Source organism: Dunckerocampus dactyliophorus, chromosome 6, assembly GCF_027744805.1.
Source record: "Dunckerocampus dactyliophorus isolate RoL2022-P2 chromosome 6, RoL_Ddac_1.1, whole genome shotgun sequence".
Lineage (NCBI taxonomy): Eukaryota > Metazoa > Chordata > Actinopteri > Syngnathiformes > Syngnathidae > Dunckerocampus > Dunckerocampus dactyliophorus.
The window spans coordinates 12,176,964-12,200,722 of NC_072824.1; the positions used below are offsets into that span (position 1 = coordinate 12,176,964).

At 40.6% G+C, this 23,759-nt stretch overlaps 1 protein-coding gene across 1 annotated transcript in view; it reads left to right on the top strand.

Annotated features, from left to right (window-relative positions):
• The window catches only part of palm3 (paralemmin 3), a 63,549-nt gene that overhangs the window by 30,255 nt on the left and 9,535 nt on the right, over nt 1-23,759 (top strand). Inside the window, exons 2-5 of the mRNA XM_054778140.1 lie at nt 8,570-8,622; nt 12,491-12,571; nt 17,952-18,067; nt 19,757-19,817. Coding sequence (XP_054634115.1) covers nt 8,578-8,622; nt 12,491-12,571; nt 17,952-18,067; nt 19,757-19,817 — 303 coding nt within the window. The 5' untranslated portion in view covers nt 8,570-8,577. The remainder of the gene's footprint in view (nt 1-8,569; nt 8,623-12,490; nt 12,572-17,951; nt 18,068-19,756; nt 19,818-23,759) is intronic.

Genomic DNA, 23,759 nt, shown 5'->3' on the forward strand with positions numbered 1-23,759 from the left:
AATTACATTGTGTTACGGACAAACTCTGCAGGAAGTTACTGTTTATTCTTTCACTCGCTGCTGATTGCAATTGATTGATGTATTGTTTTAATTGGCTTTAAATTTCCTAGCTAACTAGCACATAATCACTTTCTGCTCGGACTATCATCAAGATTGGCGTTTTTTTTTTTTTTTTTTAGATCATTCTTGTGTAATGAAGATCATGACACAAAGATCCTGGAATGGAGGTTTGAAGTGATCAATTATTTCTGGTCCACATGTTCACCCCGGTTTGACTGTGTTGTGTTGATGAGACTGATTGGGGGTCATAGCACTGAGGTGAATAAGACCAAATGATTGCCTTGAAAAACAAAAGATTGTCGATTTCGCTGATGCATTCGTGCACTTCATGTTTCATTCGTGCAACAGGTGTTACAGAGGAAAGTACGGCACTTCATGTTTCTTTCGTGCAACAGGTATTACAAAGGAAAGTATGACGATGTGTTTCATGGTCATATTGCCTTTAACCCTGGAGTATTTGCTGTAGAAACGGCAGGTTTTGACACTGTAAATAATGCAGATATACGTGGTAATTTGCTAGCCTAGCCAGTCTTCTAACTAGACAGGCCCTCTATTCACTTTCAATCAGTGTGTATGGTTGCAATAGTGTTCTGAATGTTTTAGACTCCTGTTTCCATGCCATGCATGTGTTGTATTAAGCAGACAATTGACTTTTGACATCAGGATATAGGGCTTAGCTGAATTGTTTTTCTTCAAACAACTGGTTCTGTATGGGCCCCGCCTTACTGGTTGCAGCAAGTTGTGCACTCCATTTTACTTCATTTTTTTCAGCTCACAGTTAATCAGTAGTTAACTTCACATCATCGATATTATTGCAATTCTTATCAATCAATTAGTCGGTTATTATGGCTGTCTGTTGTGGGCAAGACTAACACATTCCTGACCATGACAAAGCCAATCCGAAGTTGTAATTCCACCCCCACACTTACTGTATATACAACTATACTATATCTATATAAGGATGTATGTAAGTTGTGGCTATCAATAAAATGAATGTAAATTCGTCTCTCGCAACATCGCGGTTCAAACATTGCACCCTCACTCTCTTGCGCTTTTTCCAAAATGAATGAATTAATAAATGATTGCTATTTTGTGGTTGATATAGTCTATTATTAGTAAAAAACAATTATATGTATTCATGGCCTAAATTCAGCATTTTCAAGTAAAAAAATAGCTAAATGAACAAAAATACAAATATAAGGCATTCAAAAGACAAGATGTAAAGTGTAATACATTATCTGTGACTTAGGAAGCGGAGTCTGGTAAGTGATATGTGTGACGTCAGCAAGCTAGAGTTGATAGTTAGCTGATGGCTAGCAGCAGGTTAGCAGTTTAGACAGTGGCCGACAGCAGCTCCTGTGTGAATGTTCATTGCATGTGTTCCTTGTTTGTTAATAAAGCGATTGAAGTGCATCAAGAGTCTCTCCTATGTACTGCTGTCAATGCTACGTGTGAGTCTTATTTATGTGTAAGATCGCTTAGTTTTTATTTTGTCTACTGTGTTGGGGAATACAAGTGTAAAGGTGACTATAGGTGTGTTATGTCATGTCTACAGGGCCCTAATAATGCTAAAACCGTATTTAGGTCATAAACAAGTTTTCTATGTTATAACTACGAAAATATTCCACTTGTTAACTCATTCAATCCCAGCCATTTTTTCAAAAGACAACCCCTTCAGTACCGCCCATTTTAGACGATTTTGGAATGTGGAACCTACCAAAAGAAAGATTAGATTCCTGTCTTTCATCGGAAAAAAAGGTTTGTTTCTACCCTTTTCCGTTCTTTAGTAATCAGCAGTAAATTTCGGGAAAATATCATTTCTCGACTAAAGGTTTTTGTGAAAAGATACATTTCCAGCATAACTTTGACTTTGTAACAGTTTTTTTGCTGTTGTGACAGCTCAAATATCTAAACGACTGTACCACAACTTAAACACAAAAAAGGTTGTTTTACATCAATATAACAATTTATTTACAAATATGAGCTCTGCACGCTCGTTAACATTTCCTTACAATGCACGCTACACTCCTCCATGCTCTTCCACTTCCTCCTTGCTATCAAGTGTGTTTTTACATGCAAATGCTGAGCTCTTATCAAATGCACTTCTGCCAGATTGTGGACATTTTTATGGCTTAAAACTGCTAAAAAAAAAAATGTACGTCCATTAGTGTGCAGTTGCATTATCACCTCTTTTTGCCTCAGCACAAAGAATATAAAAGATGTATAAATACGTTTTTGGTATTGAATATGTTAATAATGAATCGTACTTCGCGGAAATTCACTTATCAATAAATGAGGGACGACTGTATTATTCTTTACAACTCGAGGAAAAGCATGTCTAGAGCCCTAACAACTTGTACAGTGGTATCTTGGTTTTCGTTATCAATTCATTCCAAAAAGTTTGACGAAACCTGAAATGTACGGGAAAAAAAACTAGTACATTTTTCCCATAGGAAATAATATAAATCCAATTAATCTCTTATTTACACCAAGAAATATTAACAAAAGCAAATAATTATACTTTTACATGATCAATGTGAAATAATTATAAATAAATAATGAATGGTTGGAACTTATTGTTGATGTGGACTTCCCTGGGGAGACAGAATTCAATAGCCTTTCTCCCCTTCTTTGATTGCACTCGCCTCGCAACTTACTTTGGCCCCATGGCGGGGTATTTAGCAGTCACATGCAATAAGAAATGCACAAACAGTGAGTCAGGAACGAGTAGGTTGCATTGTTTGGGCACCCGATTTCACAGAACAGAACTTGAAACGAATACAGCTCATCATTATCCGTAATCGTGACGGAAAATCCTCATTCACGCTCTGTGATTGGCCAATCACACACAGCGACCGCCCCTCCCGAGACATAATCACAAATGGACAGCAACATAACATCTCAGCTATCAGCAGTGCACGCAACACATTGAAATAGGAAGCTAACAATATAATGAATTGGTGGCAATGCTGACGAGGCTAATTTAGCTCAGCAGTTGGTGACCAGCTCGACGGCTGGATGCTTAAGGCAAACAACACAATACAATATCGCGGTGCAAACCGCATCAAGCATTGAACAAATGATAAATAACCAGGTTATTCACATTTATAGACGCACACTGTTAGCTGAATGTCAAAAACAAGGTCCGTATTACGACAACTCTCAAAACTCCGCAGCTGCCCTGGCATTCATGTACCCATCTCGCGTCGTAATTGGGAGCTACATTTAATCACATGTTAACCTAAAGGAACTAAAGAGAATGGGCACTACTAAAACAGTCTTTTTTTAAAGTGTTTTTTTAATATATTGTCATTTCCAAACAAGAATAGCAAACAAAAAAAATTGATGCAACTCGCAGGTAAGTGGTACTATTTGAGCTATTTTCAGAAAAGGCTGGCGGGTGACTCATGGTGGGCAACGTGTTGGTGACCTGATTTAGACCACACATACACGCATAATAAGGACGTTGATGTTATGTTCAGAGTGCCTGTGAATGCATCTCGCGGTCTGTCTAGTGACAACGAGGAAGTGTTGTTGCAATGATGAATGGACTAGAGACATTTATTTAGTTTGTTTAGAGTTGGAAATACACATATGGTGTTTGAATTGCACTGCTGTTGATGTGTTCAGGTCAGAATAAAGTTATAAAAGAGCAACAGACTCTGTGGAGAGCTACACTATGTCGCTGTCTGTCGTCATAACAAAGAGCCGTGGCTTGCCATGATGTGTATGCGTTAATTACGCTAAAAATTTTACATAATTAATGAACGGTTAACCGCTATTTTTGACAGCCCTACTAAAAAAAACGTATAAGTCTTACAGATAACTTACACACATACAGTACACAGTACACATATAGCTGAATAATAAACAAATATAGCAACTTCTGATCAATCCACATCAATTTCAGACTTAAAATAATGTATCAATTTAAGCCCAACCCTTTTCCGGTCAAACCACACCCACTTCGGGTTTATGCCTCGCCCGTTCCGAGTACAGATACGGATACAAATAATTTAGATGGGTGAACAGATACAGATACAGATAGTGGTGTACTCGCTCGTCCCTACTTTTTACATGAGTACTCCTGCATAGGATAAGCAGTATGATGTTCCTTTCTTCCGCCTGATATATTTACCTTTTTGGCCTACTAGTAACATCCTAACTCTTCTGAGAGCTTTCTGAACTACTGAACCACCAGGAAAGCAAGGAAGCTGAGTGACCGCAGTTTACCTCTTAATGATGAGGGTCTTATGAGAAACAGACTTTAGTCTTAACATCACCTCATTACTCTTCTCATCTTGTCTCCGCGGTTCTTGCAGTGCATCCGACCACCTCAACTTTTCTTCCTCTGTGTATTAACTTTTTATCTACGTCAGCATCCTTGCTCTAGCCCCCTGTGTTACATCTAATTATTGGAGTCAGTGTATGTCTTCAGGGAGATCCTCAATATCTCTTCATCAAAGCTGCCAATTGGGTTTGCTTGTTTATCTCTGGCTGGGGCCATGTTGAGATGCAAGTCTCTGGTCCCTCTGGAGGCTAATACTGTAAGCTGCCACCTCCCCTGAGTGAGAGCAGTAACGATACTAGATGTTAGCATTTTTTTTTTTACATAGATTCCATAATATTGCCACATCAGAGACTTGGACTCAAGGTGTCTTTCCCACTGACCCCAGCAAAGCAGGACAGCCCTGTAGTTGTGTGAACACAGTGACACGACTCCCCGCAATTAGATAATTAGATACATGTCTACATCGTTTACAATTTCTGTGGAACATTGACAGTTGCTTCCAACACAACAGGGAAGGAGAAATGAGTCACAACCCAGTCCCTATGTAGTCACCAGCCATCGTCACTGCTCTGATGCTGCCTCTGAAGCTGGAAAATTTGCGGGTCGGTGCTTCAGACTGACCAGTGACACTCGGAAATTATCCTGGCTTTAATAGTCACTGTGAAAGATGATATTGTTTCTCCTTTTTTTGATGTGTGTATTGTTAGGAATGGGTACCAAAAAAGGTACTTTTATAGGCACCGACCGAGCACCACACCATGTAAAATCAAAAGGTACCGTTTTTCGGTACCTTTCGCTCTTAACAGTCAATTCACAAGCGAAGACGGAGCCAAAGGCAGGGCCAATGTTAACACCAACAATGAGACAAATGAAAGCTACAGAAGCTGACATACGTCCTATCTTTTTAACCTACCTTTTTAATAAATGTCAGCATGTTCTCGAAGAAGACACTTAATATGTGACATGACTCCTGGACACATCCCTAGAAACGTATCAATAAAAATTGACTGAAAATCATAGGTGTGTATTTTGTTAGCCAGTAATAAGTATATAACAACAATAGCATGTCGGTAGAGTGCATAAAAAATATGTAAGGAAGAACATTCACAACTAAAATCTTTAGTAATACTTTATTTAGTAAAGTAAGACTGGAATGTCCATATACAATAATTTAGATGTAATCGGCATGTAATCCAGCAATTAATAGCAGAAGGTTTGTATTGTATTGTATAGCATGAGCAATCTACCACAATGGCTATTTTTTTTCAATGCCTCTTATGAGCACCACAACCTCAGAAACCAAATCAGATGTCATTTAATCATATATTAAAACATTACTGACAACATGAATGAGCTGTACACGGCTTCTGCATGGACGGCTTCACAGCTAATAACATGTAGCTTCATCCACTTGTACACACAGCCCATTCAGTGACCACAATCGTAGCCTAGCGTTCTTGAAAAGAAGTGTACAAGGAACGAAGATACAGTAAATGTACTTTATAGCTAAGACATTTGCTTCACTTTCATTTGCAGTTCATATTACTTGAATTTGTAAAATATTATACATTTCATTTATTTTTACTCCATCCTCTTTGGGTCATTTGTTTTAAACTTATTTGCCCTCCATGGATCTCCATCACACAATTTTTCTAGAGGGGAAAGGAAAGGAGTAGGAGTATGTAGAGCTGGGTTTTAATTGTAGTTGAGAAGTGATTTTTTTTTTTTAAACAACTGCGATTTTACAATACAAACAGTTGGATGTTTTGATACATTTGTTAAAGACTATATATACACAGATAAATATCTTAAATTGAAAAAAATAATAATTAAAATAGTAATTTAACATTTATTACCACATAAACACACACAAAATACCGATACCGTATCGGTTCAAATGTGGAAGGTACCCATCCCTAACTGTTACATAGTATGTAGATCTGCTGTTCATCTTGCCACCCCTTTTCTTCAGAACACTACTCAAGTGTTTTTTTTCCCTTATTATTATTCTTATTTTAGCATTTTATATTTGTCACCACAGTAGACTTATAATACATTGACACTTCCCACCCAATAGCTGAAGGCGGTTTTAGGGCTCCCTCAGGTGTTGGCTTGGATTCATTTTTCACTATGATCTCTAACATCCCTAGGGCTGTTAAAGATCTATCACTTTGGAAGACCACAACATTTGCTAGGTTGCCCTAAGACATACAAGATTTTTGTGTATATCTTCTGGATTTGGTTTAGCCTATCCTCTCACCTCTAACCTGGTTTTCTCATGTAGTAGAATCTATAATGTAGTAGAATGTACAATATTAACATTGTTGGGGCAGTCCTCCCCTCACTGCAAGACATTTATAAAACTAGGGTCCTACGCATCCACAACACTCATTATTGACACTCCTACCGTCAGGCAGACGCTACAGAAGTTTGAAGTCCAGGACCACAAGACTGGCGAACAGCTTTTACCCACAGGCCATCAGGCTTCTCAACGAAGCACCCACACACGCCGCACGCAACACACGCACACACTCATAGCACTATATATTTATTTATTGATTGATTGATTTATTTGTATTAATGTCTCTTCTGTTGTTGTTGCTTAATTTATTGGTATTTATGTTTCTGATGTTCTTATTCATTTTCTTGTGTTTTTCTTTCTTTTTTTGGGAGAATGAACAGAACAAGAATTTCATTGCATAGCAGAACTACCTGTTTTACTGTGCATATGACAATAAAAACTCTTGAATCTTGAATATCCGAGGGATATGCTCTACAGTGCGAGTGACTTAGTTAATATAGGTATAATTTAGGTGTAAGGTCCGACTTGCATCAAAACTCCACTTACATCACTGTCTATGAATGGAACTTACATGACCCAATGACCACCTGTATAGGTTCCACTTTAGTGTGAAATGTTCATTTGTTTTAGTTCTGCCTGGATTTATTGTAAAAACTAGAGATGGGTTTAATCTCTCTTTTGCTCTCCTCAAACAAAAGTTTGTTTATGAGGTTATATGGAAAGTGTGTGCATGCGTTTGCGATTCCGTTGACAACCACACATTTGTTGCTCAAGACACGTTTCATGGCATTTACTGACAGTAATTGCGACATTTGTTAAGGAAAACAGGCGTTCAAAGGCTTTGATCTTTTGTTGTCATGCATAACATTTGCCAAACTACTGTATAAGACTATTTTCACAAACCCCCAGTAATAAATGATAGCAAAGTCAAGTTTTCTTCCATTGGGTTTTCCCAGTGTCAGCAGTCTGATGAATTTAATTATTGTGCGTGTTATTTGCTTAGCCTTCTGACTGTCACACACATACGGCCGAGTTTTGACGAAGTTTGCTGCCATTTGATTGACTGTTGCTGCTGTGTGAGCCTCCAAAACTCAGTATACTCCATTAACTGTTAGTACTTCAAATGCCGTGGTAAAGCTTTTTAACGTGCAAGATATTTTTCATGGCTTGTGTTGCAAGTTGTAAACTCTTATATCACTCTCAGAAATGGCACACAGCGCACGTCTGCACAGTATGAAGGAGAGATGGAGGGGGACACTACCCGAGACATTAGAGCAGGACACTACATCACACACAGGTTTCTCCGCAGACTGCAGGCCGCAATCAGACGAGCCACAAGTGATCAGCTTTGAAAATAATTGATCGGCATATGCCTGTCACATGCTTTTCCATGAAAATCGTCCAATACTGATTGGTGGCCGATCGATCAGAACATCCGTAGTGAATTAGATTTTGACTTAAATGTTTGTTGGTAAATTTGATTAAATCTATCGGGAAACATTTTTTTTAGTTTTTTTTTTTTTTTTTTAATTGTGACTTGTGAATCTCAAATAATGTGAAACTCCACGACATTTGCTGGAGATACCAAAATATTTCTTTTACAAATTTGTGTGGAAGGATTGTGACATGATGAAAAAGGCTTTGTTCAGAATGGGAGAGGTTTGACTACTACCAGCCAACACATTTGTTACAAACTTGTCGCTTAGTGGAATGTCAGCTCCTGCTCTGGGTGGGGAATCAAACGAATGCAACCATACAATGAATTTAATGAAGCATGAGAAGATGCATCCATGACCGATGACTTGTGAAATAAACTAGGTCCATTCTCAAGAGCCATCGGACTCAGTCAAACCAGACAATGCATTGTTGTTTAATCCTTTGTCTTTAACCTCTGACCCCTTTTGTCTGTGTCTCAGGTGCCAGGATGGATGAGGCAGAGAAGTACAAACAGCGTCTGGAGGCCATTGCTGTGAGTCCACTGTAAAGAGCTGTCGGTAACTCATACATAATTCAAAAAGAGTGGAAAACAACATCAGGTTGCACTGAGCGCTATGGGGCATAGTGTTGTTAGTATTAACAGTGACCCAGGCACATACATACCTGAGATGCTTTCTCACTTATGTTCTAGTCACTGTTATTTCTTCTTGTTTTCTCATTTTTATTTGCAGTATTGATGCGAATAATAATATAATATAAAGTGTAAAAAAGATGGGTTGTCTTATATTGACGTGCAGAGATTTATACATGCAAATCAACAGGTGGCGCCAAACACCTTCAGCCCTACTGAGTCAGAGGTTGTTTTCCTGCGACTCACACACACTACTGCCCCAGACACAGTAGGAGTTATGATGCTCATTTTAAGATTAGGTGATTAATGCCATCCATTCATCCATCCATCTTCTTTCACTTATCCGAGGTCGGGTCGGGGGGGCATCAGCCTAAGCAGGGAAGCCCAGAGTTCCCGCTCCCCAGCTACTTTGTCGAGATCCTCCCGGCGGATCCCGAGGTGTTCCCAGGCCAGTTGAGAGACATAGTCTCTCCAACGTGTCCTAGGTCATCCCCAAGGCCTACTACCGGTTGGACGAGGCGTCCGGGAGGCACCCTGACCAGATGCCCAAGCCACCTCATCTGGCTCCTCTCAATGCAGAGGAGCAGTGGTTCTACTTCGAGCTTCTCCCGGATGGCAGTGCTTCTCACCTTATCTCTAAGGGAGAGCCCAGCCAAGCTCATTTTGTACCCGCGATGTTGTCCATTCAGTCACTACCCAAAGCTCATGGCCATAGGTGAGAAGTAAATTGGTAAATTGAGAGCTTTGCCTTTCGGCTCAGCTCCCTCTTCACCACAACGGACCGATGCAGAGTCCGCATCACTGCAGACACCGCACCAATCCGCCTGTCGGTCTCGCATTCCATCCTTCCCTCACTCGTGACCAATCTCATCCCCGAGCCGGAGATGGCACTCCACCCTTTTCCGATTGACAACCATGGACTCGGACTTGGAGGTGCTGATTCTCATCCCAGCCGTTTCATACCCAGCTACGAACCGATCTAGTGAGAGTTGAAGGTCACGGCTCTATGAAGCCAGCAGAACCACATCATCTGCAAAAAGCAGAGACCCAATCCTGCAGCCACCAAACCAGAACCCCTCAACGCTCTGGCTGCGCCTAGAAATTCTGTCCATAAAAGTGATGAACAGAATCTGTGACAAAGGGCAGCCCTGGCGGAGTCCAACCCTCACTGGAAACAGGTCCGACTTATTGCCAGCAATGCAAACCAAGGAGTACTCCCCACAGAATTCCTCAAGTCCACAAAACACATGTAGACTGGTTGGGCAAACTCCCAGGCACCCTCAAGGACCCTGCCGAGAGTGTAGAGCTGGTCCACAGTTCCACGACCAGGACGAAAACCACACTGCTCCTCCTGAATCTGAGATTCAACTATCCGGCAGATCCTCCTCTCCAGAACCCCTGAATAAACCTTACCAGGAAGGCTGATAAGCGTGTTCCCACGATAATTGGAACACACCCTCCTTCTGCTGAGGGACTTCAATGCTCACGTTGGCAGCGACAGTGAGACCTGGAGAGGTGTGATTGGGAGGAACGGCCCCCCTGATCTGAACCAGAGCGGCGTTTTGTTATTGGACTTCTGTGCTCGTCACAGATTGTCTATAATGAACACCACGTTCAAGCATAAGGGTGTTCATATGTGCACTTGGCACCAGGACACCCTGGGCCGCAGTTCAATGATCGACTTTGTGGTCGTGTCGTCGGACTTGCGGCCAAATGTTTTGGACACTTGGGTGAAGAGAGGGGCGGAGATGTCAACAATGCTGGTCAGACCAAGCCTAAACGTGTTGTGAGGGTCTGCTGGGAACGTCTGGCAGAGTCCCCTGTCAGAAGGAGTTTCAACTCCCATTTCAGGGAGAGCTTCAACCATGTTCCAAGGGAGGCGGCGGACATTGAGTCCGAGTGGGCCATGTTCTGTGCCTCCATTGTTGAGGCGGCTGCTTGAAGCTGTGGCCGTAAGGTGGTTGGTGCCAGCCGTGGCGGTAATTCCAGAACCCGTTGGTGGACACCAGTGGTGAGGGATGCAGTCAAACTGAAGGAGTCCTATCGGGCCTTTTTAGCCTATGGAACTCCGGAGGCAACTGACGGGTACCGGCAGGCCAAGCGATCTGCCGCCCTGGCGGTCACTGAGGCAAAAACTCGAACAAGTTCGGAGAGGCCTTCGAGAATGACTTTCGGACGGCTTCGAAGAGATTCTGGACCACCCTCGTCGTCTCAGGAGGGGGAAGCAGTGCTTGGTCAACATCGTTTATGGTGGGATGGTATGCTGCTGACCTCGATTCGAGATGTTGTGGTCCGGTGGAAGGAATACTTTGACCTCCTCAATCCCACCGACATGTCTTCCAATGAGGAAGCAGTGCCTGGGGACTCTGCGGTGGGCTCTCCACTGTCAGGGGCTGAGTAGCCCGTAGTAACAGTAGCCCGTGTTATTATGATGATGATGACTATTATTGTTATTATTATTTGTGCCTGTTGTGAGTTAAATAATCATAAAATAATAAAAGCCTGTCATTGGCAATCAAGTCTGGTACATGTTACTAGTGATACATAGTGGCCAGTGTACACTGCAGTTCATCAACGTCTTGTATTGTCTCAAACTGTATTCGTATTTTTGTTAATTTAGAACATTTTTAGGCTTGAAAATGATTAATTTAGGCCAAAAATATGTAACATTTTCTTAAATATGTATTTTTGGGACAAATAATAGGCCATAGTCAACCACAAAATAGCAATCATTTATTAATTAATGAATATTTGAAAAACCACGATAGAGTCAGGGTGCAATGTTCAAACCGCGATGTAGCGAGACACGACTGTAAATGATGAATTAAATGGATGAACATTTAAGTTTACTTTTACCTTCATTAAAAATGTGATTCTTGACGTGACTGTTTCCAAAGACACTATGTAGCAGCAAAACGCCACCAGAACACCACCTTCCTGTTTTGCCATGAGTTATTTCTTGAATGCAATAGTGTTTCTCACCTTAACAACCCAAAATGGACACAGACAAATGCAAATACCAGCATTGTGATAAAGAAGGTGAGAAACAGTATTGAATTGTGCCAACCGCTCATGACATCGTAAATGTAGCTGACGTCCGGTTGCTATTTTGTTTGCAAACTATGCTAACAAGGATGTTTGTGATAAAAATACAGTGTATTAATAACATGACAAGATGAGCACCATATTGTACATAAACTGGAAAATGTATGCAAGCCGAAGCAAAATTTTGGCAGAATTTGTTTACGTTAAAAAACACACTAAGCGATGTTCCACTGTATGTTAATATTAATGATGTGGGATAATTGCTCCTGTTTCAAATCCAGTGTTATGTTAAGCAGAATAATGCCGCTTGGAGGAGTTGTGCCATAATTAAGATTTTCATTGCATGGTATAACTGCTGTTTTACCATGCACATGACAATAAAACTCTCTTGAATCTTGAATGTAGTGGAGGTCTGTGTGGATTTAGCTCACCTTCCCTTAGCTGACGTCATGTTGTCCTTCTTTTGACAGTTGAGACTGAATCAACAGCACCTCTGCTGGCTGCAGCCAAGTAGTGTACTCCATTTTACCTCCAATGCTTCAAGACACGATAAATCATCAAGCAATTCTACACAGTCGACCAAATAATAATAATTCATGATAAATGAATTGAGTAATCACTTATTATGCCCATTATGCCCTCCAATCTGGCTACTTAATTTATGACACAATTCATTCTCTTATTCAATTTCTGGCCTTCCTGCCGCCTACATGTGCTCTTTCAGGAGAAGCGGCGGCTGCAGGAGGAGCAGGAGCGAGCCAAAAGAGAGATGGAGGATGAAAAACTGAGACTGCAGCAGCTCAAGGTCTGACACCTACCTGATTACTTAAGATGTCTCACTTCATGTCTCACCTCTCTCACACACACTCACATTCCTCAGTAGACTCATTCTGACTTGTTAGAGAGCAGATAGCCTTCATGTGTGTTTCCTGTTCACAAGCCATCAACCTCTTTCTCCTGTTGAAGTGTTTCCACCCAGTGCAAGTCACAGAGGGCCTCCATTGTTTTCACATCATTTCCAAACCGCCTTTCCCACTTCCTACTCTACTGTGTTACGCTGCCTGCGGCACATTCCTCAAATTGTGCAGTTTAGTGCAGCCTGTCTTATTGTGCATGCAGGTATGAATGCATCTGCACCCCATAGGATGAATGCATCCATGAGTTTGTTGACATTGTGGCCATTAAAGCAAGTTGCAGGATGCTTTAATTTTTCATGAACTCGTACTTCCTCCCTTAGAGAGAGTTCTAAGTACATTTATTACCTTTAACAAGTGTTGCAGTCATAAAAAGGAGAACTTACCGCAGGGTTATTGTATTTTACCTTCTGCTTAATCTGTCACTGTCAATGTCAGCTGATTGTTAAAAATAAAAGAAAAGCATCAGCTTCAACATTGCTCCTGGCCTTGTAGGAAGGTTTTGAGGTAGTCTGCATCCAGCCAGCAAAAGGGGCAGGCAAGGTAACAGAGAGGAGCTTGTTCTCTGCGGCAGGAGAAGACAGAGATGGTTTTGTGCCCATTATGGTTAAGGGCGCAAGCAAATAACAGTTGGCAGACTTTTTGGAAACCTGAGGACATTGGTTGGAGTGGAGACGGAGATTTCAGAAGCAAATAAACATCATGTGTCATGGTGGCCAAATATGGCTGCTTTGGTGCTTTGTGTAATATTTACTTTATGGGCTTGGAGACACATTGTTGTGCAAAATTTATTTTGGGTAGACTTACTTACCTTGATAAAACTTTGGAACCTCTATAAAGTGTGGCACGGTGAGCCTCTCCTCGGAGAAGATAATACAACTGGAGCCTCCCCTAATCCCAGAGAAAATGATTTTTCTGGAGCATGTTTTCTGGTGTTTTCTGACTCTGTTTCCTCTCTCACCATAAGACCTAAAAATACATTCAATTTTCCTTTAAACATAACTGAAGGTCACTTATCATGTTTGAAAAAGATGTTTGTTTTTTTTTAACCTGCTACGCGCTGATGTTTTCTGGCGTCTTCCAGCATTTGGTGAAAACCGCTGCTGAAAAAGGATGTCTGTATACAGTGCGGTCTACGACGCAAATTTTGATTTTAGTTGAGTTTACTTTATTTCAAACATGCATGCAAGGTTACATTGAAGTACATCATGTTTACGTTTTACAGTTTGAAAAATGTAAATCCAGTATCTGTTTCGGGTTCCGATTTTGGCGTAATTCATGCATAGCCTCTGGAGAAATCCGATCCAGCTGTTTTTTTCTGCCGGCTGTCTGCTCGTGTGCAGAACCACTCTTTTGAGTTACTAATCCTCGCCTCCATGGCGGCAAATAAACTACATTTCTCTCAAGTGTCATTATCACTAAAAGAGGACGAGGAATAGGGCTAAGACAGAGAAGCCACACTAACCACTGAGCTAGCTTGAATGTAAAGTAGCGAAACATCCATTCATCCATTTTCTACGGATTAGGGTTGCGGTGGTATGCTGTAGCCTATCCCAGCTGACTTCGGGCGAGAGGCAGGGTACACCCTGAACTAGTCACCAGCCAATCGCAGGGCACATACCTGTATACACAAACAACACTCACATTCATACCTATGGAAAATTTAGAGTCGCCAATTAACCTAAAATGCATGTTTTTGAAATGTGGGAAGAAACCGGAGTACCCGGAGAAAACCCACGCACGGGGAGAACATGCAAACTCAAACACAGACGCCCAAGCGGAGAGTTGAACCCAGGTCTTCCCGATCTCCTGACTGTGTGGCCAACATGCTAACCACTTGGCCACTGTGTGGCAAGTAGCGAAACAGCAGAAGAATAAGTGCTTAGTATACTTGAGCACAAATCAAGCTGAAACCGTGTTCGAGCAGACAATAACTAGTTATGAACAGGAAATTCGCAAGTGGATTAATAAGTGTCGAGAGAGAATAATACAACTACTATACAGACAAACTTTTTAAACGCACACGTCCTAAAACCGGAAATGACGCATTACGTTTCCGCAACCGCCAGCAGCCAAAGGAGGAGCCTGTTTTGAAATGGTTCTATTATAATTTACATGCCAGAGAATTAATTGTGATATATATCATTATCGCAAAAGGCTGCAATATATATATACCACGACCTATGCCTAAGAAATGCGGGCGGTACGTATCAAAGCATGTCTCAGTGTGTCTCATTTACATGAATGGGTTACCTTTTCCACCACCTTTTGGAGCAAGTCGGGGGGAATTAAGTAAAAGTAGCCTCATATGGATGGAGCCTCTTGGATCGTCCTTGGGAATTTCTGTTAATAAGTGATCATAATGCCCAAAGCGATGTCTTCTAGTCAGCAAACAGCGTGACATAGCAAGCAAAAATCGAAGTTATTTTCTAACCAATCTGCATATTAAAACATAATTGTCACTTGTTCTGTTTCAGTTCATAAAGAAAAATTTGCAAAACTAATGTATCTACTTGTTAACATTATTATGTTGTTAAATACTTGATTTGCACTTTGTGTGAGGAAATAAGTGTATGAGTTTGTATGAGTTTTAAATCAAAGGTTTTGAAAAAACAATTTTTACATGTGCGTCTGAACTTTTCAGTGTGATTAACTTTTTCTTTTGTTTTTCTGTGCATACGCATAAACAGTCATGGAAAAATGATATTGTACACTATTTTACACTCTATTTATTACAATTTATGTGGTGAGGCTTTTTCAGGGAAGTTTTTTTTCACAGCTTAGCATTTTCGGTGTTGTTGGGCTGTCTAGGATGTGACGTAATGGTGATGTTTCTTTCACGTAACACAGAGCTAGTGGATAGACAATATTTCAAACTGTACGAGACTCAACACTTGAAAGCGTTCAACTCTTCAAAGCATCGTTCGTTAGCACAAGAGTAATACGTTTCACCTTCTGCAGAAACATGATGTAAAAAAAAAAAAAAAAATCCCCAAAGTGTATTGATTGAAGACAACAAATCAGTAGAAAATTGTATTGTAACGCGTATCATGGACACTACACTATATTTCTGATTTAAATCAGTATCATTTTTGTTATGTTGATGAAATAACCCGGAAATACTGTACTCTGACGTTCGCATTGGGCATCGATGCAGACGTCAGCTCATTTGCATTTAGTCTTCTTCGATTTAATTTTAGTTACACTGTGTGCGGACTTCGCTGTTTACGTTAACAAGGCGTAACATTTTGTCAGAGTTTGGTCAAAGTACATGTTTTGGGAATAGCAAAATGCATTTGGTGCACAATGAGGTGTTATGCTTTGGAAACCACAGCAACTGAAACACAAGTTCCAAGGTTTTGTATTATTTATTTCATCGTCTTTGTGACAAACTTTCGGCAATGCACAACCAGGCTGAACTGACATCAGATCACTTCAAATCACTGTAGTCTGTGCATCATGTCCCTCAAAGTGATGGCACCCACTAGTACCCCTTTCAGGAGACTCACCCTGATACATTTTATTCTGATCAGTGTTACTTCCTTTGTCACTTATATGTACAATTAATACATGATTTATGATGGGGACTCATAATTTCCTATGAGAATAACTGTTTAAATTCCAAACAAACTGGAGGTGGATTATCATCCCTGAATAGATCTTCGAGAGGCCACAGTACTTGCCTGGCGGCAAAATATTTTGTTGGATTTGCAGGATTGGGAAAAGCAGTATATTGTCACCCTATGCACACCGGATGTTAAAAATGAGTTTCATTGGAATACCGCGGTCAGTGCAGTTTATTCGGAAGTCAGGGGGAGATTTTCAAAATGTAGAGTCCTTTTTCATGTGTGGCAAATTGTACTGCAAAATGTGTTATTACTGGCAGTCAGCATTTTTTGACATTTTTGTCACATGAATGCATGCGAGTAGCCTACTTTTTGGTCTGCTTGAGGAGACCTAATTTAGCTCATTAAAACATTTTACGATACACAACATAACAAACACATGGACCGCAATATTGAGAAAAGGGTGCAAGACCTCAGAATTTTACAGCTTACAAATAAGACCGTCGTCATTTCAGAGGTATGTAAATGTAACGGGAGTGGCTCCGTCATCGGCTGCAAAGCATAATACTCCGGTTGCCGCGTAACATTCTATTAACCCGGCGGAACATCGAGGGTGACACTCGATTTCTGCCTGGCTCATTTTACGTCCATAACACAAATTTCTGATTCTAACAAAACATAAGCATACAAACTTACAGTAGTATGTTCGCTGTATCCCCGGTCAAACAAAGCACACGTCACCACCTTGCCAGCACACTTCTGCGATGTCACTGCCGCTTTTTTTTTTCATTTTCTATATTAAATGGTAAGGTACATGTTTATTGGTTTCAGAACCTTGCTATTTAGTTTGATATATTTTTTTACATTTTTGCAAATTGTGGTTGCAGCACAATAATGTGTTTATTTTGTTAATTGATGGGTTTGTGTGTTGTTGTGTGTTGGTAAATTGATATAAAATGTTCAATAGCCCATTCAGTTGGCATTTTAAATTATTTTTGCACAATTTTGTGCATGTAAAACTATAATTATAGTCTATAAAATGTATTTTGTGTTAACATTTTTGGCCAAGGCACAACTGTATATGCTAAGCTATCTGAACAAAACATCAACAACTGTGTTACAGGTGACACAAAGCAAATGAGTGTAATATCTAACAAAATCTCATTAGCAATGAATTCATTTTTTAAGAATATACAGAGGGCCAATTCAAAAATGAGGTGTGGGTTAAATGTCGAAAATGGCCCTCAGGACACCCCTGTTCACATCTCTTTTGGTAAATATTAACTTTAATGTGCCATCTTCTATGTGGTTGCATCATCATCACCATCATCTGAAATGAGTCTTTTCTTATGACAAATATGAAATAACATGTCACATAATGACCAGACTTTTATGGGTGTTGAATCCTGCAGCGCATTTAAAGGATGTTACAAATAATATGTTATTATTTCCCAGGGAGCTAGGAAATGTTAAAGCAATACAGCCAAAATAGAAGTACTATTTTAACAGGATGCATGCAGGGTGAGCCAGTCAGCGTTAATGAAAAGGCGATAGTGAACCAGCAGGAGGAGGAAGATGAGGAAACAATAATGAGGATGAATGTGACAATGCTAATTATAACTTCAAGGCCAATTACATAGTGCAGACCTACACCAAGGCTAATAGTCTCTTCTGATGTATGACAACGCTCTGTGTTCCCCCCTAGAGGAAGTCTCTGAGGGATCAATGGCTGATGGAGGGAGCTCCTTTGTCTCCATCCTCCCAGGATTCCCAAAGCCCTCGCTCTTTTCCGTGGGCATCTCCGGAGGTGGGAAAGAACAGGTACGAACACAGCCACAGTGTACAGAAGACATGCTTTAGTAGTGATTTGACACCTCATGCATAACGTATGACGCTGTCCTCCCCTTTTTGCTGCGTCTTTCACTTGTAAGCTGTGCTGCTATTGTGCATTATGTATGCTTTAGCAAGAGTTTTTACTCTGCAAACTCTTTCCTCTACCACACGGAACAACGTTGTCAAGTCCCCAAAGACGACGCTCCCATGATTGCACGCGCTTCTTTTATTGTACAGTTGCTCAGCTCCACCACTCTTGTCCTAAATGTGGCTCCTGAGGGAATTTAAACACACTGCCTTTGCAAAGGTACGGGCGTGCAGGAGTGTGACTTGAATAAGGATTACAGGATAAAGATACATTCCGCTAAGATAAATTAGGCTCTACAGTATATTACTATCATCATAGTTAAAAGGAGCTGTATTTTTTGCTCCCTGGCTCCCTCTTCAGGTATGAAGTTTAATTGACTTTTCAGCCAATATACTGCTGCTGTGAAAGTTGATTTTTTTTTTTTACATTTGTTTGTATGGGTATCTTTAAGCGCACTGCTATTGGCTGGCGACCAGTCCAGAGTGTACCCCGCCTCTTCCCCGAAGTCAGCTGGGATAGGCTCCAGCATACCCGCGATCCTTGTGAGGATAAGCAGCATAGTGGATGGATGGATGGATGGGTATCTTTAAGCTGGAAATGACAGAAAGTGGCATAAGATACGTAGTGTCAGCTATATTAATGAACAGCCATTGAGATACAATTGCATTTATGCTACTCGGAAGCATATGAAAATATTGCATGTCTACCATCACATCTGTGTAGCGAGCGCAATTTAGAAACCTATAATATTGAAATATGTTATATGGTAATATGCATAATTGGAAACAGTGAAATGTGCAGTGTGTGGAATGAAAGATGACCTAAAACATTGCTTATGGCAACAGAGCTTCTCTGGTGTTGCTTGGTGTTATGGAGAGGGTGACAGGGATTGTCTGTGATGGGCAGCAGTTTGCTCATTGATCTTTTGTCCCCGACTAACTCCAGCTTCAGGGGCTGAAAAGGACAAAGCAATGGGTGTTCGTGCTAAACATTAACCATCATGTCTCACATTGTATGTGATACAGTAATGTCAACACAACATGAGAGGCGTCCTTGCCTGCCCACTAATATTATAGACCGTTAAAGTTAGTGATCCAAGGTTACCATGGCAATAACAGATGCTTTTCTCCGTATTAAAGAAATGGATAAATACTGTAGCTTCTGATGATTTTCTTATATCGCGGGCAATTTGAAATCCTACAAGCTACTGTGCCATCAATTTTGAAAATGTTATTGTAAGGTCACAGTTACCTATTTTTGCTGTGTAGAGAAATAATTCAATTGACAACTGCATGATTTGAAGCCCCAAAATGTGTCAGTTTACAAAGCAGTGTTGAAATAGAATAGATACTATGTTTTATAAAATTGATTCATACAGAGCCCACTCACAGCTTGCACACAATCTATAACACAGAAAATGTTAGCTGTGACGCTAGCACTAACACAACATGAGATGTGTTCTGGCGAGTTCGCCAATATCCTCCTCAGTCGCCATGGCAATAACAGAGCTGCTGTTCTCCTTATTACAAGCCAGTGTACGTTATTGCTATCATTGCATTTTTGACGGGGTGTGTATGTTCCCATTTTAGATCACAGAGTGCAGAAGTTTCAGGGGAAGAGGAGGAAGAAGAGACCACAGTGGGCCAAACGGTGAGACACACACACACACACATGAACACACTTGCCTATATTGTGAACAACAGCAGTTAGAATCTTTGTCGAACAAGCTTTTTCTATCATCTTATAAGGAGGATTTGTCCCACAAATGTATTCATGGCGTTATAACTTGAATAATACATTTCCTGCCTGAAGTTTAAACACAGCAGTTGAGTGCATTGGACTTATTTTCCTTGATAAATTGTTAATTTAGAAAATATGTTAATAGTAGGGAGGATTTACCATTTAAATGTTCTGAACTGCAGTTTTTATGGCAGTGTTGTATTGATCAGAATAATGCTGCCTGGAGGAGTTGTGACATAGCAAAGGTTTGTGTGGCTGGACCATACAGTAAATGCTGTAATTATAGCCAGGGTGTTTATTTACCTAATCTGCAAATAGGACAGGGGGTTAATTGAGAGCAAGTGATAATTTGGAGAGAGGTTGTTAGTATTATTATATATTATAAATAATTATTTACAAAATTCTATCCATCCATCCATTTTCTGTATGCTAGGGTCGCAGGTATGCTGGAGCCTATCCCAGCTGTCTTGGGGCGAGAGTCGGGGTATACCCTGGACTGGTCGCCAGCCAATCGCAGGGCACATATAGACAACCATTTACACTCACATTCACACCTATGGATAATTTAGAGTCTCCAATTAACCTAGCATACATACTGTATTTTTGGAATGTGGGAGGAAGCCGAAGTACCCGGAGAAAACCCACGCACGCACGGGGAGAACATGCAGCAGAGATGCCCAAATGGAGATACGAGCCCACGATCTCCTGACAGTGAGGCCAACACAGTAACCACTAGTCACCGTGAAGCCCTATTTCCAAAATGATTTTTATTTAAATTCAATTAAATTAAGTGGTAAGTTTTTGGTTTCTTTGTCCTTCTTCCCCAATAAGATTGAAACACTTTTTTTAAGTTTAGAATAAGTAAATTGAAGAGGCTAACTAGTTAGCTCGGTAGCTTGGTATGCTAGCGGCGGCCGTTTCTTGTGTTCCTGCAGTGATCCCATAGCGTACGCAGTGTATTTTAAACAAAGAATAATACGAGTGTAAAGGTGACTATAGGGGTCTTATTTTATGTCTGCGGTGCTCTAGTAATGTTGAAAACTGCATTTAGCTTGTCGGGCAGGAAAAAACAGGGAAAAATGCAACTCTGGAAGTAGCTTTTCAATACACTCTTGTGCTGCTACCTGTGAAATGTCTTCCAATGAACAAACTTGATTAAAAAAGACTTTAGAAAGTCACAAACACGTTTTCTCTGCTCTAACTAATGAAACATTCCATTTATTAACTCAATTAACTACGTTTTTTTTTATGAACTTTCAATACGAAAGACATTTATGCATTTTTATAATCCCGAACGCCCAATCCCAACAACATTTTTATGAGTCTTTTTTTTTTCTTTTTTTTTTTTTTTGCTTGAGAGGCAAAAAAAAGTCATGATGAAACTTTGCGCTAATGCATTAACATTTCAGAGCACTTTTAAGCCATAAAAGCGGACACAAGGTGGCAAAAGTGCATTTGATGAGTGCTCGGCAGGGATCATTTCAATGAAGAATCCCACATAACAGTAAGGAGAAAGTGAGAGAGTGTGGGGGAGTGTAGCGTGCAGAAGGTTCCGCATTGTGGGGAAATTTTAACGCATGCACATGCACACACACGCGCGCACATGCACACAGGTTGGTTCCAAATGTGAAAATTGTAAATAGTTCATGGTGTTATATTTATAAAAAAGTTATTTTAAATAAATAAATAAATAAATACATAGTTACAGTCCCTTTGTTGTGTTGTTTATGTTGGTATAGTTATTTCAATATTTCAGCTGTCACAAAAGCAAACAAATATTTGTGCCAAAGTGAAAACTATGCTTGAAATGTATCTTTTCACAAAAAGCTGTTTTTCCTCCTTCCTTCCTTTTTAGTCGGGAACTGATATTCTCCTGAAACGTACCTATGTTCTAGGCCGCACAGTGGCCGAGTGGTTAGCATGTTGGCCACACAGTCAGGAGGGGTTGTGTTTTGAAAAATGGCTGGGATTGAGTGAGATAATATTGAATCCTACTTTGTGGAAATTCACTGATCACGGTTGCGTCTGGAACCAATTAAACATGATAAACAAGGGACGACTAACACACAGCACAGAATCAACAAAACCAATGCTGTCATAGCGATAGGAGCAAACTGCTCAGCCCACATTAATACCACTGATGAGTTCATTGTAAACAACAGTACGGAAAGTGTAACACATTAGTTTCACACCAACAGCCAAGTAGTGCAACCAATATTTTAAAACGCATGCAGAGGCCCATAAAACTGCTGGATAATGACCACTTATGAGACACTCGACGAAAATATAGGCGTAACACTTTTGTTTTTCCTCTCATTTTTTATCAACTGAACTCAAAAATGTCAAACTTTTCCTATGTACTCAAAAGGCCTATCTCTCTCAAATATTGTTCACAACAAATCTGTCTAAATCTGTGTTAGTGAGCGTTCATCATTTTTGATTCATAATCTAGCCACCTCCACAGGTGTGGCATATCAAGATGCTGATGAGACAGGCTGATTATCGCACAAGGGTGCCTTAGCTTGGCCACAATAAAAGGCCGCTCCAAAATGTGCAGTTTAACTATATTTGGAGGTGGCCCGGGGGGGGTCCGAAAACCAGTCATTATCTGCTGTGACCACAATTTGCTTCAAATACCGTATACAGCAATCCAGAGCATCCCTGTGATGCCATTAAGACATACCATAAAATAATAAAGGCATTTTAACAGGATAAGAGAGTGCCTTGGATTTTTTGCCATTTTTTGGCGATTTCATGTCCCTGCTCCGAAGCGCTACACTTTTTGCAGGTGCTGGTAGCGTTTCTCATTATTCCTTTTTTGACATCCCTTGTGGTGGAGTTGGCACAGAGCATCATGTACTTCAAATTCAGCTACTGCCATAAAAAAAAGTACATCAGGAAGTTGCCTCCAGCCACAGCTGCCAATGTTTTTTGACCTGGCGTTAGTAAGAAATCACATTCAATTCGACCACTGACAGAATGTCAGACTTGCCAACATGTACACCAAGGGTGGCAAACTAATTTTAATTGAGGGCCACATCGCAGTTACGGCTGCACTCTGAGGGCTATTTGTAACGGTCAATATACAGTCAAACTTGTCTATAGCGGCCACTAGAGGGAGACTTCAAAAGTGGCCGCTATAGACTGGTGGCCTCTATAGACAGGTTGGCGTCCAGTGTGAATGTTGACCAGTAGAGGAAAAAAAGGAAAAAAGAGAAAAAAATAATAATAATGTTGACCAGTAGAGGGCACTGTGGGACTGCGGATAAAAGTTGTACAGCACTACTGATGTTCTTATTCTTTTTCTTGTGTTTTCTTATTCTTTTTCTTGTGTTTTCTTTCTTTTCTTGGGAGAATGAACAGAATAAGAATTTCATTGCTTAGTATAACTGTCCGTTTTACTATGCATATGACAATAAAACTCTTGAATCTTGAATCTACTTGGCTTGTTATTATCCACGACCCACAGAACAAAGCTGTGCTAGTAATGTCTTACGCTTGTTTTTAATATTTTACTTTTTATGCAGCAGAGTGTCATTACAGCTTTAGTTCATCAGGAAGTGACGGTAAGTGACGGTGGGCGTCCCGAGCAGGAGAGCTAGGCTCAGTGCTAGCTGTGAGTTTCGAGAGAGTTGGGAAGTGTGTTTATGTTGGCGTGGATGTAAAGTCCTGCAGTGTTCTCCGCTGTTAATAAAGCCATTAAAGTGCATCGGCGACGTGAGTCTCTCCTTCCACACAACAAGCGGCATTACAGTATTGACCAGTGCACACCAGGAAATAAACGGTGTCATTTCTTACAGGCATTGGCTGGACAGCTATGTAGTGGGGCTTGTTTAACCTTTGCCTTGTGGG